A 16320-nucleotide genomic window follows, 5' to 3' on the forward strand; every position below is an offset into this window, starting at 1 on the left:
ACCTACACGGGGGGCCAGGACCGCTCCAGTGCCCTCCCTGGCTCCATTTTGGGGTTGTTCCCATCCCTTGCAAACTCCATCACACTCCTGAGGCCACGCTCAACCCCCGGTGCCACAGCTGGGCTACGGCTTTTTATACACTTCGTTACCCTTAAAATGTTTGTTTAGTTTTAATGTGGGGAATAGCTCTTTTTTTTTGGATGCAGTTTATTCCCTTTCCTTCACGGTACCAGCGATGGCCTTCCCACGCTTCATGGTACATGCCCTGGCATCGCTCCTCCGCTAATATTGCTGCCATAACGCAGAGCAACTGCTAGAGCTCCTCATTTCCATTTCCCTCCTCCAACGTATCCTTAGGGTGACTAAAAATTATTCCCATCCCCATTCAACTAAAGAACCATAGCTAGAAAATAAATGAATTACTGCGCTTATTGAGCGAAGCCAAAACAACGGCCGCTCCAGAGGCAACGATAGTGATTGTTAGCTCAGTTTAATAAACCCTGAAATGCAGGTTTTTCCGGCTGCAGCTGCAGCAGAGGGTGTCTCTCCCAAACTTTGTGCTAATCCCCCTCCAGCCTGGAAACGGGAATTCGGGATTCCAGCCCCTCATGCCAGCAAGACACGGGTTTGATGCAACATCCACCTCCGGAGATGTTCCTGGGGTCATGTTTTAATGCCCTATTACCTTGCTTAATCAGAAGGGTTATTACTAGAGGACTAATTACAGCACCAGCACCATCACCACCCCCCGAGCACCGCGCAGGAGCCGCCGGCGCTGCCGGCATCACCAGGCCAGGGCTGGAAATGAGTTTCTGAGTAACCTGTTCTATACAGCTGCAGAATTAAAAAGACTTAACAGATTGTCAGGTGAAGCCAGGAAATTAAAGCTCCTTGATAATATTGCACGGAGTTAACGAGGCTCAATTTGGGAAATGACTCCTCTGATTAATGGCCGCGAGCGGCACAGCAGCCTCTCCGCAGCCTCGGCGCTGCCGACAGAGCCCATTTCGGAGCGTGGGTCCGAGCCGGCGTGTCACTCAGCAGGCTTTAATAAGCCTCGCAGATTAACAAATCACCTGAAATAAAAGGAGGTGCAGAGCAGAGCAGCAGCCTCATGTCACACCATAGTACCCACCCCTCGCACGAGTGGGACAGACACTTTCTCATCTGCCACCGAGCTCCGGGTGAGGAGCCCACCCAGCCCTCTTTGCTCGCTACCTGCATTTTTATAGGGAAAACCCACAGCCAGACCCTCAGCAAACAGCAGAGCAGGAAAGCCATGGCCTGGAGCTGGTAAATCTGTGCCTGCGGTGACTTGGGCGGGATAAGAGGCTTACAGGAAAAGCCATTTCAAAGACAAAAACCATTTCAAAGACAAAAGCCATTTCAAAGGCAGACAAAAGCTCTTGTGAGGCATCTGCACCCTCCACGGCAACACCCACTGGCACAACTCAACCCTCCGGCAATGCCACTGGTGCTGGTGAACACCAGACCCCTTGCAAACCAGCTGCATGTTGGGCTCTTCCACTCCCACCATCCCCCTTGGAAAGCCCAAATGGCACCAGCAGGTCCCCATCTTGCAAGGGAGATGACAAAAATCAGGCTGTAGCTCTCCTACAACTCTGCGAGACTTAAACCAGAGAAGCCTGCAGCTAGGCTAAGCCTTTCTGGCCACGTTTCGTTTAGGAGGATGCTGGATGGAGCCCAGGAAAAGGACACGTTAACAAGAAGCCATGAAAGACAACACTTGCAAAGAACAGCAGGAAGCGGGATGAGACGCCAAGAGCGCATTTCACAGGCGCAGATGTCACCGGCGGAGAGGGACGTTGTTTCCTCTTGGCACAGCGCTGCTCCTTGTCTAAGCAGTCATGAAAAGCAGCAAGTGTGGAGGCAGCTCACGGCTCTACGGGCAGATAACGCAGCTGCCCACACTTGCCAGCAGCTCTCACGCTCGTTACAGCGCTGTTCAACTGAGAATAAAGCAAACGACAAAGCTACCGAACGGCACACCAGACTTACCCTGAGGAGCCTCAGGCGTCCCCAACCTCTGACGGCTTCCACCTCAAGACTTCTCCTCCTCCAAGGGTCTGACAACATTCCAAACCCATCTCAAGACCTCTCCTCCTCCTCCAAGGGTCTGACAACCTTCCAACCCCAACTCAAGACCTCTCCTCCTCTTCCAAGGGTCTGACAACCTTCCAACCCCATCTCAAGACCTCTCCTCCTCTTCCAAGGGTCTGACAACCTTCCAACCCCATCTCAAGACCTCTCCTCCTCCTCCAAGGGTCTGACAACCTTCCAACCCCAACTCAAGACATCTCCTCCTCTTCCAAGTGTCTGACAACCTTCCAACCCCATCTCAAGATCTCTCCTCCTCTTCCAAGGGTCTGACCACCTTCCAACCCCATCTCAAGACCTCTCCTCCTCTTCCAGGGCAGCTGAACCCTCTAAAAACTTATCACTAACTCAAGAGCATCTTGAAAAACAAAACGTGCCCAAGGAACCTGGAAGTCATTCCGCCGGTGCTGCTGCAGGGAAGATGTTTCCATGTGCATCTCGGAAAGCAGAAGAGAGGAAGAAGTTTACACCCAGTGACAACACCGGCCAAGAGCACAGGAGAACAAACCACCCTGATCCAAGGAGCAGGGCTGCAACCAGAATACAGCGGATACAGATCTCCATGGAAGAATGCATTTAATCGGTTTATAAGGGATTATGTTCTCCCATTTTATTTATTTTTTTTGAAACTCCATGTATATAAATTCACATTTAGTCATGACTGTAAAAACCAGTCATAGAACCAGCCTGACAAGGAGGGTCAATACCCATTCGAAACGCTCCAGAAAGGGGCATTAGGATGTTGTTAAATCAATACAGACATTGCCAGAGGCGTTCATCACCGAGCCTGGCTATTAAAACTCCAAACGAATTGATGTCTCCTGAAAGCAGCAGCTTTCTGGACCGAGCACCATGTGAACATGTCACCACTATTACAAATACAGTTGGAACCGCCTAAAACTGGTGAACATCCTATTTTGCCAAAGGAGCCTCGTGTTATATAAGTTGCAATGACTTAATGAACCTTTCAGATGCACACGCGAGGCTCTGGCTGAATATTACCCCAATGAATCACGACGGGTTCGTGGCTGGAGAGGCTTTATAAATCATCCCTGCTCCACGGTCTCTGCTCCTGCTCAGGGAAGGAGGGAACAAGGGGGAAACGTACAGGGTGTCAGCAAAGCGCTCATGCTTTTATGATGGGAACTGGCTGTTCTACGGAGGAGTTTTCCCCTTGGCACCGGGGCAGACACAGCTCAGGGCGGCCCAAAAACCCAGGACAAGGCTGGACTTTGTGAAACCAGCCGGTACACCAGCAGCAACCGGGTAAAAATTGTATTTTCCGGCTGCAAGGGCACAACCAGAGACAGAATAAACCATCGCCACACACTGCCTGACGCACCAGAACACACTGCTCAGCTCTCGCCCTCTCTGTGCTGGTCCTCAAGGGGCTTCACCTCCTCTTTTATCTCCCCAGCTCTCATCCTCCTTTTCATCAGAACTTTACTGCACCATTACAGGACATGAACTGCCTTGGCGCTGATGAAAGAGACTGTGTGTGTGCAGGGTCCACATCCTCACCCGCGCACCAGCAGCCTGGTACACGAAAACTTCCTTTGAAGGGGGAAAATAAAAGCGAAAATGGAAAAAAATGACAGGCTCCGGGAGGAGGGAGGAGATCAGAGCAGGAGCTGGGGGATGCTGCTGAAATGGGTCTTGGGCAGCGCAGCAGGATGGATCCACATGGGGCCTGGTGCTGGTGCTGCCCCAGCCCAGCCGCCCCCCGCTGAAACAGCGCCCGAGCCCCCGGGACACCGCAGCGTTTTACAGAAAAAAACCCACAAATTCTGTGTAATGAGGTTTCTCTATGATGCCCCCAAAGCCCACGGCTCGTTTAAGTAACAAGTTTAATGAAATTTCATCTCTTAAGTACACTATTTCAAACACCAGTATCTTTTCCAATTACTACACCCATCTGGATTCGCTCACTGAACGTCTGCGCAGGAACGTAACGGCACCATTTCCTAAATCACACTCCACCAACAGCCAACCGAGTCATCGAAATCAAACCCCGATTCTCCTTAATAACACAACTGAGTTAACAGCACTGGCAGCGTGATGCCAGAATCGCATCCCATTCCCTTGGCACAGATGTCCGTGTGTCCGGGACAGATGATGAGCGAGCGGCGATGCTGCTGGTCACCAGGTATCTCAGCAGATGTTCACCAGTGGTTTGGGTCAGCAGCCAACTCAAACTACTACTCTGAACTCAGAGCCAGAGCTGTGCCAACCACTCCCAACCGAGCACCAAACTAACATTTGGTGTTTAACTCTGAGCATTTTCCAGCCACGTCGCTATGAACTTGACCCCGGCACACCAAGAAAGCGCCTCCTCGGAGCGAGATCTCCCACCCGCCACAGGGCAGCAAGGATGCTAAAGCGAGAGCAAAGGAGGATGATGGGGAACATCACTGCCCTCCCACTTCGCTCCGTAATCTGATTTGGAGCGACGTGAATCATTCGGCACCGGGATGCGATAAAGAATCAACATGCCTCGCTGTTAAATATACAGTCGACAGGAGCATGAGTCACGGCTCGGGTTTCAAGGTGCGATGCTGTATGTAAATCCTTTCTGAGAACTACCCAAGAACACCGTGCACGTAGCTACGGGGTCAAACCTGGCCGTGCAGTCCCGGGGTGACCCTGCTGAAAAGATTTCCCCTGGCTTTAACATGCGCAAACTCAAGCAAGCTGAGCTGCCCCGGGGAGGTCCAGGGACCCCCGCGGCACCGGGGAGCCCTTCACTGCACCCAGAGGGACCACAGACCCTCCCCAGCTTTATCCCAAGGGAGGCAGAGAAATAAGGATTACATCCCTCGCCTACCCCGACACATTAAAGACAAGGCTGGGTTATCTTTCCTTTGTAGTAATTAAAGTCTAGTGATTATCCCACTCGTCAAATAGCAAGTCTAGACATAGACTTTTCACATCAAATCCGCCCGTACTCCATCTCCCATGCACACGTGTCTCGCTTCACACATCCGCGAGGCAGCCGGCTGTTGGCAAACCCCCTAAAAATCTGGTTTGGATTGAGCATCGACGGCTGCGAGCGCAGCGGGGAGGGGAGCCGGGCACGCAGGAGCAGGGGGAGCGGGACACAGGGCACCCCAGCCCGGCTACTAACAGCTTACAAGTGGTGGGAACCCGAGAGACTTGGGCTGATGGGGAAGAAGAGAAGCACCCAAATGCGCTGTGACTGGCACAAAAAGCAGAATGAAAATTTTTTCCCCCAACAGAGCAGATAAAGGATGGGTGTGAGCATTGCATTTCCTCCATCTCCCTTCCTACGGGTCTAAACCAAACCTTCTCACTTGCTTATTGCGGCTACAAGGTTCTCAACACCCGAGCGGGACTGCATGGTCACTTCTGCTCCCAACCTCTCATACAGCCACGCTAAATACATGTTAAATACACGTTAACCTCTAACAGCAAAGACGTGGATGGGCAGAGCCCCGGAGAGCTCAGGCTCCCACCCCCAACCAGCAAGAACAACTGCAAAACACCCCAGCTGGCTGCTTTGGGATTTTTTGTTGTTGTTTTCAAAGCTTAAGCAATTTTAAAACATGTAAATATGAAGGAAGGGTTAATGATTCAACAGTGATTAAGGCTGAAATATTCCACTTAGCACCCATTAGACTTTGAAAATGCCCGTTGTGTTCCCAGAGCCCAAGCGGAGCCCGGCGCTGGGGAAGCTGCTTTCTTGGAAGGCCTGAGGAGTCTTGGGAAAAGACCGAGTTCATTTCAGTAAGAACAAAAAAATATAGCAAGAGAGAATAAAAGAATTAATGTATTGTAGATCCTTAATACCATTTCCCCAGAGAGAGGAAAAATAACAAAGTCTAATGGAAATTTTCTATTCTCAAAACCATTTGCACTGTTATTGTTTGCGACTAAGAGAAGATGAAAACACAAAGTCTCAGCGGCAGAAGTTGAAGAATAGAATGAAACTCTTTCCACCTTACAAGAATAGCAAACCCCTGCGGCAGCCCCAGGGCCTGCGGGGCTGCAACCGTCTGCACTCACCCCAGCATCCAAAAGCCACCAGGACCCAAAGCCCATCGAGTGTGGCACAAAACTCCCTCCCGCCCCTTTGGAAAAATCCAAGCTGGTATTTTGAGTCTTGAAAAACCCCGTGGACTCGAAACACTTTATGAACCATGCAATTAAGCAATGCAGTTTAATAACAGAGCCTGATTTAAGAAGCAAGTGCTATTCTTTGCAAAAAGAAGGATCATTTCTTCATCTCAATCTGCTCCCAATTGAATTTGAAATATTGCAAACCGCTATTTCGGTTTCTCTTCAACCAAGAAAAAGCAGAGGAGCAATAGAATTAATTCACCAAATTACATTTCCTTTGTCTACTGAGAAGCTGCTGTTAAGCAGAGGAACAGCAAATCGTGTTGACTCGTGGGACGCGTCCCCACGCAGCGGGGTCGGGGTGGCCACCACCCGTCCCACACACCCACCGCGGACCTGGGGACGTCTGACCAGGTGCCACCACCTTGACCAAGAAATCGCTGCTTTAAAATCTATTTAAGGAGGAAATAGCTGCCAACGAGACATTTTACTCCACGCTTTAGCAGCTACAATGCTATTAACCTCCAAGCCAAGGGGTGACAGTGTGACCACCAGCGCCGGGCTGTGATGAGGGGGGCACCGAGGGTCGGTATCACGGGTACCCTCGACACGGCAGCGCTCGGCAGGGTTAGTGCCCGCTGCGCCCACGCGCAAAATAAACATCTCAAGCCAAGCTGATGATTTCATTTCCCTGGTGAACGAGATATCTAATTATCAATAATTCACAGGCACAGACAGCCGTGCAAGCGGTTTTGAGAACTGAAGCAGAAACACAAGGAGTGATTCTTGGAAGAGGAGCCAGCAGAAGGACAGATCCAGAGAGGGAAGGGAAGGTGCACTTTGCATGCACGTGTCAAAACCGATCCAATTTCAATCACATACGTGACAGTCTAGGTGCCAGTTTAAGCGGGGGGCTTTCCCCGCGCCCCGTGCCGTGGGTATATGACAGGATGCTTGCCTGGGTGCAGCCCAGCTCTACCTATCCGGATGGACAGCTCGCTCTCGTGGGCCAGGCCGTGGGCAGGGTCGGGCTCATATTTCTCTTTTACCGCTCGTTGGTCGCAGCTCAAGGCAAACGCCGCGTGGGGGGGTCCGCTGAAACCCTGCAAGGCAAGAGAGACACGTCAGGTTTGTCCCACAGCTCCCCATCCGCCGCCTCCCGTTTCCATCCCCGGGGGCTGCTCCAGCATCTGTGTGGTCGGGAAGCCGATCGGGGCACACGTCACGGCTGCAGCGACACACGTCCTTTGGGTTTCCCCTTCTCTCTACACACCGTCTAGTTGTTTAGGTTAAAATGTACACGTCCAGCAGAAACAGCAAGAGCAGGGTTAGGAGGAGCTGTGGGCCAAAAGCACCAGGCTGAAGAGGGAAAGCCAAAATTCAGGTGCATTAACAGCAAAAAAATGCAATTCCACGAAGAAACGCAATTTCATAAATGCAAGGAAACGATATTCCATAAAGACAAGGAAATGCGATTCCATAAACAACCTAAAACCATGGGATTCCATAAACACAGCTCCCTCCCAAGCCAGCCCGGAGCAGAGCAGAGCCCAGGCGGGACCCCCGCTGCTGCCAGAGGGCTGAGCTGCAGGGCTGATCTCCGCACAAGTTTAGTTTGCAGCACGGTACCGCGGCTTCGATGGGGATTGAGCCTGCAGGGGAAACAGTTTGTTCAAAACTGAACCCCTCTGAGCATCAATCGAGACATTATGCTCACAGCCGCCCAGGGTTAGGTCAGTGGGACTTGTCCAGATGGCCCAATGGAATGGATTCCTACACCAGTTATAACCTCCAGAAAGAAGAGGGACGGCCAGAATCAGCATTGTCCAGCCTGCAGGGAACCCGAGCAGACAGCCTGCAGCCATCGGGACCACGCTGCTCCCACGGGCGATTCCTGCCAACCTGGACACGGCTTGTGAGAACCAGACGGACTCAGGGATGTGCCAGCATCTTTATTTGCATCGGCCAAAAAAAGCCTGGCAGACACCATTTCAGTCTTCCCCCAACAGCACTGGACAAGTGGCAGGAAGGCTGGTGTCTCTGGATGTCCCCAGGCTGCTCAAACCCACCCATAGAAAACACAAAACGGAGAGAAAATGTGGAGTTAGAGATATAACCGCAGAGCTGAGAGAAGGGACCGTGTCCCACGGCAGCAGCTCTACAACCTGGTGTAACCAGCTCTACCCGAAACAGGGGGATCAGGACCCCGTGTCCCCGTCCCCTGTCAGGGCTGGGAACCCCGGGAGCACTCGTGGGGAGGAAGGTCCAGAACACAGGAGTAGCTGGATTGAATAAATGAACTCCTACCGAACAGCCAGAGCCGGTAACGAGAGCCTGGGTGGGTAAGGTCATATTAAACAAAAGTAAAGGTTAAAGATGAATAACTAAATTGTCTAGTCTCCCATCATTTGCATAATATAGTCTGACCAGCGCTATTAATACTCATCACATATTTGCTATCTGCTCTCTACTGCAGTTTAATCAGGGCGCTTTCACCTCCATTAACCCAGCAATCACAAGATGTACCGACGAGGTGCTCGCCTTGAAGCCCCCAGGGAGAGGGAGACCCAGCCCAGCACCTCATCTCACGAGCAGGTAGAAATACAAGCGTTCTCCAGCAAAATCCTGATGACAACACAGTGAGGAAAGATGGGAACTTCAGCATCGTGACCTGACTTGGATAATGCACAAAGAGATTGAGAATGGAAACCCTTCTGCACCACCTTCTATTCTCCCCAGCCCACGGCACGGCCAGAGTCTGCAGGACTCTGCGCGTTGCAATAACCCAACCAAGGGGCAAAGAATCCCTTGCAGGGGCACGAGTAGGTGGGTGAAATTCAGTCTATGCCCCCTATTCCCATTGCACAGCTGCAGATGCAAACACGGCAGGTCCTTACAAGGTCAAGACCACGTGTCTCAAGGTCTGCAGCCCCGACGAGGAGCTCCCATGGCTGTTTTCTGCACCACCGTTCTCAGCACATCAAATGCTTCTCAATGCGGTACCCACCAATCTGCCCACACCAAAATGAAGACACACTTGGAGATATTTCAGATGCTTATTGTAAGGTCAGGTCAGCTCTCTGTTGGCAGGCACGCATACACAACGCCAGCAATTCGAAAAAATATTAGTGACCTTCAGGAAAGCACACAATTGATTCCAACTGTGATTGCTTTGAGTCATTTCAGTCCGGTCGCTGTGTGAGTCCCTTAATTGGAATGCGTCCGTGGGTTAAAAAAGCATTAGAATGAGAACGGGAAAGTCAACCTGCATTAATTAGTTCATGCCGCTAATTAGAGTTAACTGAAATAACCACGGGGGCTGATTATTTCAAAAAAGCCTGATGCAACGAGGGACTTGGACAGGAAGACCTGCGGAGCTCGGAGGAAAACCATTGTGGGACATGGGAGTCCCCACCGCGCTCGTCTCCACTCGCGGAGCTACTGCAGAAAGGTCATGAGATTGTCACAGATTGTCACATCTGCATGGGAAGGCAGGTGAGAAAAAATGAGGTGTTTGTGCAGACAGCAGAGAAACACCCACCCCATGCAGCACCCGCCTCAACAGGCAGATCCTGCTCTTGTTACCCAAAAGCTGCAGCAACCCCAAGTTAATCTATATGGAAATACGCCCCGGTGTCGATGGCATCGCCCTGGCATTGCAGAGCAAAGGGTGAACCACGGACGAGGAGGCAGTTGGCCGCTTGCAGAACAAATGAGGATTTCAGATCGCATCTCGCTGCCCAGCCAACTTCTTGCATAGGCTGCCAACTGAACCGAATCCAATTTTAAAAAGGAATTAAGAGCAAGCGACCCCTTTAAAAAATAATCTGCTCTTCCCCACCTGACCAATGAAGGAGAATAAATTAATGAAGAAATCCCGATGACAAAACCTGATGGTCTGGCTTTGGGTAGATCGCTTGGTACCAAATCTGGAGGCGCATGGCTGGGAAGGTCGATGATGCTGCTCTCCCCATGCAACATCCTACTGGCTTTAACCCAGCAAACACCCTGGAACGGGCTCTGCAAAGCCACAGGACACAAAAACCATCACGCACCAGCTAATGGCAGAAAGCAGCTCAGGGACGGGGTGTAAAGGCTGTGGGGGCTGTGCTGTCAGCAGGGACCCCAACCGAAAACAGTCACACAGCTCCACCTTCCCCCAGCGCAGCATCCCCAAACCAGCGCATCCTCCCGCCTCTTCTGGGGGAAAGAACAGCACGGCTCTGGTCAATACTGAAGGGATGGGTTAGGGGAAGCGGCTTGCAGGCACTTGCAGGCACACACGTAGAAGACTTGAATTGCAGCTCCTCTCAAAGCCCAGGATCACTGACAATCCCCCACTCGAAACACTGAAATCAATAACTCAAGTGCAACCTTAAACACTCCACGCAACAGAAAAAGGCCCTTCTCAACCCTGAAGTGGGTGCAGTCACACTTATGATTAATGGCCTCTGATGTCCCCATGCAGCTTGGGGACACAAGCGATTCTCCCTCGTTTCTCTGCCCATGGTGCCCAGCACAACCCAGTTCAGCTGCTTGGGGCCGCAACTGGGTCCCACCAGCAGCGCCCAAACCCCTTTGACCAGACAGATTGTGCCCCCATAGATTAGATCTGGGGACACCCAGCACACCCCAGATCAACGCTGCGGCTGCCAGAGCAACAGCGAGCAAACCCAAGCCCTTGTCAATAAAACCCCACGTAAGGAAGATGGAAAGCTGAGTTCATTTTCATATGAAAGTTTAAGGGTCTCCAAGTGTTTCAGGAACATCTCTGTTTGCATTTTAATTTGGAGACTGCTAACAAGGGAGCCGCAGTAATTGGCAGGGCAGACAGAAAGGCACCTCCACGGCAATTCTTTCTGGGCTTGCTAACGAGAGCAGGGTCAGCGCTGCCTGTCACATTGCAAAATGGATTTCTTCCATTTTCCCTCCAGAGTTCAACTGCCTGCAATTTCATAAAACCTAAACCGCAGCATGTGCAACCAGATGCTGTGGTCAGAAATGGGCTCCAAAGCCTCAAAGTGCTGCCAAATACAGTGGCAGGAGAAGACAAACCACCAGAGACGAGAAATGGCGAAGGTGAGCAGGTGGGAAGCATCTCACGAGCTGAGGGCATCAGCAGCTCTTGGGTCCACAAACCCAACCCAAGCCCTCAGCACAATAGCCAGGTCCCAAATACCTCGTCCCACCACGATGCCAGTGGCAGCAGAAGCTTCGCCCACCAGTGAGGATCACAGAATCATAGATGGTTTGGGTTGAAGGACCCTCCCAGCTCCCCCAGTGCCCCCCCTGCCATGAGCAGGGACATCTGCACCAGCTCAGGGTGCTCAGAGCCCCGTCCAGCCTGGCCTGGGATGTCTCCAGGGATGGTTCATCCACCACCTCTCTGCGTACCTGGGCCAGGCTCTCACCACCCTCAGGGCCAACAATTTCTTCCTCGTGTCTACATTAATCTCCCCTTGTTTAGATTAAAAACCGTCACCCCTTGGATGGATGGATGGGAGAATGGATGGATGGATGGATGGATGAATGGATGGGAGGACAGACAGAAATCTGCCAGCAACGGCTCACACAGTCCCAGGCAGGAGCAGAGCAGAGTTTCAACCCAGGAGCCAAACAATCAACCCAGTAATTGCTTCACGCGAGAGCATCCTCACGAAACCCGAATTCCCCGGGAGGAACAGACCCCCAAGGGCCCGATCCTGCCCCCCACACCAGCCCCAGGACCACCAATATTCTTCCGGAGCCACAGCAGAAGGCGTGGGGGGAGGCCCGGGGGCTCCCCATTCCCACACCGAGCATCTTCCATCTGGCTCCTCCAGCCCCGCATCCTCCCCCGGCCCAGCAGGCAGGAGCTCGTAGCTATGGCAGCGCTGCGGCGGGAATTGGGAAGGAAACCTTCATCCGTAGACAAAAATCTCCGTGTTTTCACAGCTCCAGCAGCATCTTGCGAGCAGATCACATCAGGCTGGGGGGCTTTTCTCATCCTGACAGGGCAGCTGGCAGCAACGTAACGCCAGAGCCTTCCCCTAATCACTGCAAACAGGGAAGCTTAAGTGAATATTAAGGAAGGCTGGTATCAGTTTATCTGTAACTAATGTAATATTATTGCAAGTACATTTTATTCACTGCTAATCATCAGCCACTTCGATAACTCATAATTCTTGAAAATTGCAAACAGCAGCTTTAATCACCAGTCTCTGCTGATGGGCTGCAAGGGCAGGGGAATAAATCACCTTCCGTCTGGGTCACCAGGGACGTGGGGACAGCCGGGGTGTCCTGGGGGTGACCTGCAGCTTCCCCATGACCTGACCACACCGAGCACACCCAGAAACACTAAGTGTGGCAACCACAGGGAGGCAAATGTATCAAAAAAGCAACCCAAACCCTCCAATAAACCAAAAATGCCCTCCAAGAGGAAGGAAAACATGTTCCACAGGCACAGCCGTTGGGATCACAGGATGCTGCGGTACCCCCGAGAGCATCGCTGCTGGCCAACCCATCCTTTGGGCCAAGATGACGTTGATATCAAAAACCAAACGTAAGGACTCTTCTCGTTGGCGTGTTTGGGGTTCGGCCTTCGCGGGAGGGAGGAGAAGCCCGGCAGGAGCGTTGCCGGCGCCGGTGCGGGCAGGCGGCCGCCGGGGAGCGCGCAACGCGGGCGCAGCTCCCAGGAGGTTTGTTATAAAACGTGATGTTTTGCAACAGCCATGTTTCAAAAGGCAGAAAGGAGGTCGTTTTTGTAACCTTTGCCATAACAAAAACAAAAGCAGGGGAATGTTTTCGCCATGCAACCTTGCAAAAAAAAAAAAACAAAAACAAACGTCTGATTAAACAAACACAACCCAACTCAGTGGCAGCGGGATACAGGTTTCATGTCACCAACCTCCTGTCCGCCAGGAAGCTCTGAGAAACCTCAAAACACAACCAGTACACTTAGTTTTCAAAGGACTGCTTGCCCCAAGTGGAATATTTGAGCACAGAAGCGCTGCACACCAAACCCAGTTAAGATGCGGGTGTACTGCCCAGTGTTTGCTGGGAGGGAACTTGCCCCTTACAGCCAAGCTCACAGCCAGATCCTAATAGATATTTTCCTAAGGGATATTTCCCTCGGGACAGCCCCGCACTTCACCATCACCCCGACGCCCGCGGCTCATCAGCAGGACACGGCTGAGAGGTTTGTGGCATCAAGTCAGCACTACAATATGAGATTTTAATTGCTAGCAATAAACCTTTAAGCCTCAGATGGGATTAACAAGAGCTTTTTCTCTGCATGTTTATTAAAGCCTAATGGAGACCAGCTTCACCTCTTTTCTCTCTCCCTGCCCCCTTCCCACCTTGTGTATTTGTAGCGTGGCAACATGTATTTTTACAGCCCGTTATTATGCAAGGCTTTTTGCAAGGGTAAGAGAAAAAGCAAACAAAACTTCAATTAACAGCTCATTTTTACACAATATACTCCTCGGTAATGATTTGCTATCAGTGCAGATTGAATTAATGGGAAAGGGCCAACAAAGCAGGCAGGGGTGGGATGTCAGGAGCCCCGGAGGGACCTGAGGATGCAGCAGGGCCCAGCCAGCGATCCATCACCCCTCCGACCGCCAGCCCCACCACGCCAGCGCTGCCTAATTACGTTACATTAAAACACAGCTTCCTTTGGAGCCGTAATTGGCCGTGCGACGTGCAGCGGCCCCGGCAGATGATGGAGCAGCGGCGTTGCTGAGGTGCAGCCCCGTCTCCCGCATCCCCCGAGCATCCCAGCCCCTGGGGACCAGCCAGCTCGCTCCCAAGGCCACGGCTCCTGCTCTTTCTCTGCCTCTCTGCTTCTTACACATCCCGTAATTACCAAAATAGCACCAAAGCCCAAGAGAGACGCCAACTCCTCATCTGCGGGAGCCTCAAACACCTTCCTGAAGCACGGCGTGCAGAATCCGCAGGAGGGGCCCTTCATTCCCTTCCGCTAGCGCAATTAATTTGTTAATTCATTACAGAAAAGAGGTGTAATGAGGGACAAGGCACCTCCTGATTATCGCCACCGAGAAGCTAACCACCCATCTCCCTTCCTTGGGAAGCTCAGGCTGGTAAATCCAGGTCTGTTCCATGGGGAGCAGCCGAATTTTGAGCTGGGGAAGGTGCTGGTTGGGGGGAACCCAGGGGCTCGTCCTGGGCTTTCACGTGTTTGGGTGCTTGACTCCAACCAAGACAACCTAAAGCCCAGAAACCAGGCTCCTAAATCAGCCCTTGCAGCATTTATTTGTGTCGGATGTACCTCACCTTGTCTTGTCAGGCCTTAAAAAACACATATGAAATGTAAACCAGGAGCCAGACGCATTCCCAAGCCTGCAAAGAGCCTGAAACGGAAAGGAGAGACTCATCCATGCAGTTGTTCAGTTTGCATTAGCTGGGAAGCTTGCAGACATGAGATTAAAGTCACATCACCTTCACCAGCTCATCGATAATTAGAGTATGATGGGGGGAGACAGGAAAACACACCACAAAGATTTTCACAGCCTGCGCATCCCAACACCCTCCCCGGAACCGACACAGCCAGGGGACACGGACACATGCCCAGAGCATCGAGTGGCGTGAGAGCAAAGACCCCACAGGGTCCAAACAAGCTATTTTCTCCCCAGTTGTCCGGCCGCATGCCCCTCTCCTGCAGGTCACCTATTCACAAGGTGCGATGTTCCACTGAATTAAGAGCAAAAGTCTGTTTGACACCACTCACCGCAGCCACCCATGGCACCCACAAGCCGCCCAGTGCCGCAAGAAGCCTTTTGCACCAAAGTGCAACACAAGAGGCACAAATCTGAGTCTTTCCAGCTTGTCTTGGAAGCAAAAGCAGCGTGAAGGCAGCGTGGGTGAGTCAGAGGCTCCCCCGGGAGCGCGTTGGCATCGTGCCGCAGCTCCGGATCCGCCATCCCCAGGAAGGCAGCTTTCCTCTCCCTGACACTCCCCGCCCAGCCGCGCTCGCTGCTTCTCTGTCAGTTTAATGGCAGGTTCACTTTTCACAGCGGGGGCATTAATTTGGGGTTACGCTACGAGAGAATTCAAAGGCAGATTTTAAGATCAAACAGCCGAGGAACCATCCCTGGCACTAAACGCAATCTCAGCCAGGCGTTCGGAGTCAGAGCACGGATGCTGCAGGAGCAGGAGATGCCACCGCGGGCTCTTTGCCATGAACCGGCACCGGGAAGCCGAGGATTCCGGCGTCGCGGCCTGGCCGGGATGCAGGTGCAGAGCATCGCTGCGGCCAGGACGGGAGCTGCACGTTTCTCTGGCATCACCATCAGCGTTCAGAGCCCAGGAGGCTCCCACCACCAGAGCCGTCCCACCTGAAACCCTGGGGAGCTCCAGCACCCACATCCCCTCAGGTCCACACTCGGCTGCGAGCGGCGGCTCAGCACCCACACCCTGCTCTCTCGCTGCACATTCTACCACTAAAACTTAAAAACATGAAAATAAAAACGCTCTAATTAAATGGGCCAAAAAGCTCTGACGCTGCCCAGGGTCCCGCAGAACCCCCCAACACAGCCCTCCCCACAGTGCCGGCTGCACTTCTGGCAGGTCCAGCACCATCTGCTATTCCAGCACACGCTTCCTTTTGGACAATTCACCCTCTTTGACAATTCCAAGCCAGGCGTCTAACAGGAATTGAAATTCAATCAGCAGAGCCGTGGAGGAGAGAAAAGCCCCGAGTTCCATTACCAGCCTTATCTGCACGTAATACCCGCACAAGGAAACCAGCGGGGAAATTGGGGCTTTGTCGCGGGCACAGGGAACGGTGGAGAAACGCTTGTCTAGCACAGGAACTCGCTGAACAAAGAATTAGGGCAGGTTTTCTCCGTCCCTGCTTTTTAAAGGGAGATTTTTCAGCTCCCCGTGCAAACCCGCAGCCGTCAAACCGCTCGGATTTCACCTGCCGGCACTTTGTGATCGACCCCGCAAACCTATCGGGGTGGGAGGGCAACTGAGCCCCGACTTGGATTCAAAGCATCTCTGCTCTTTAGCTCTGGTTTTGGAGCTTCAAATGTAATGTTTTGTTGTTTTTTATTTAAAATGCTTAATGCATAATAAGACAGAGAATTACAATCAGGAGCAGCTGACAAACTGCACTTTGGAAGT

The 16320-nt window shown here is 52.2% G+C and overlaps 1 protein-coding gene across 1 annotated transcript in view; it reads right to left on the minus strand.

Annotated features, from left to right (window-relative positions):
• Nucleotides 1-16320, minus strand: part of SLC39A11 (solute carrier family 39 member 11) — a gene marked incomplete at its 3' end in the record, with an annotated part of 80135 nt that overhangs the window by 45142 nt on the left and 18673 nt on the right. Inside the window, exon 5 of the mRNA XM_080356364.1 lies at nt 7154-7298. Within this exon, the coding sequence (XP_080212490.1) occupies nt 7154-7298 (145 nt within the window). The remainder of the gene's footprint in view (nt 1-7153; nt 7299-16320) is intronic.

The sequence above is a fragment of the Nesoenas mayeri genome (genome assembly GCF_963082525.1).
Source record: "Nesoenas mayeri genome assembly, chromosome: 19".
Classification (NCBI taxonomy): Eukaryota; Metazoa; Chordata; class Aves; order Columbiformes; family Columbidae; genus Nesoenas; species Nesoenas mayeri.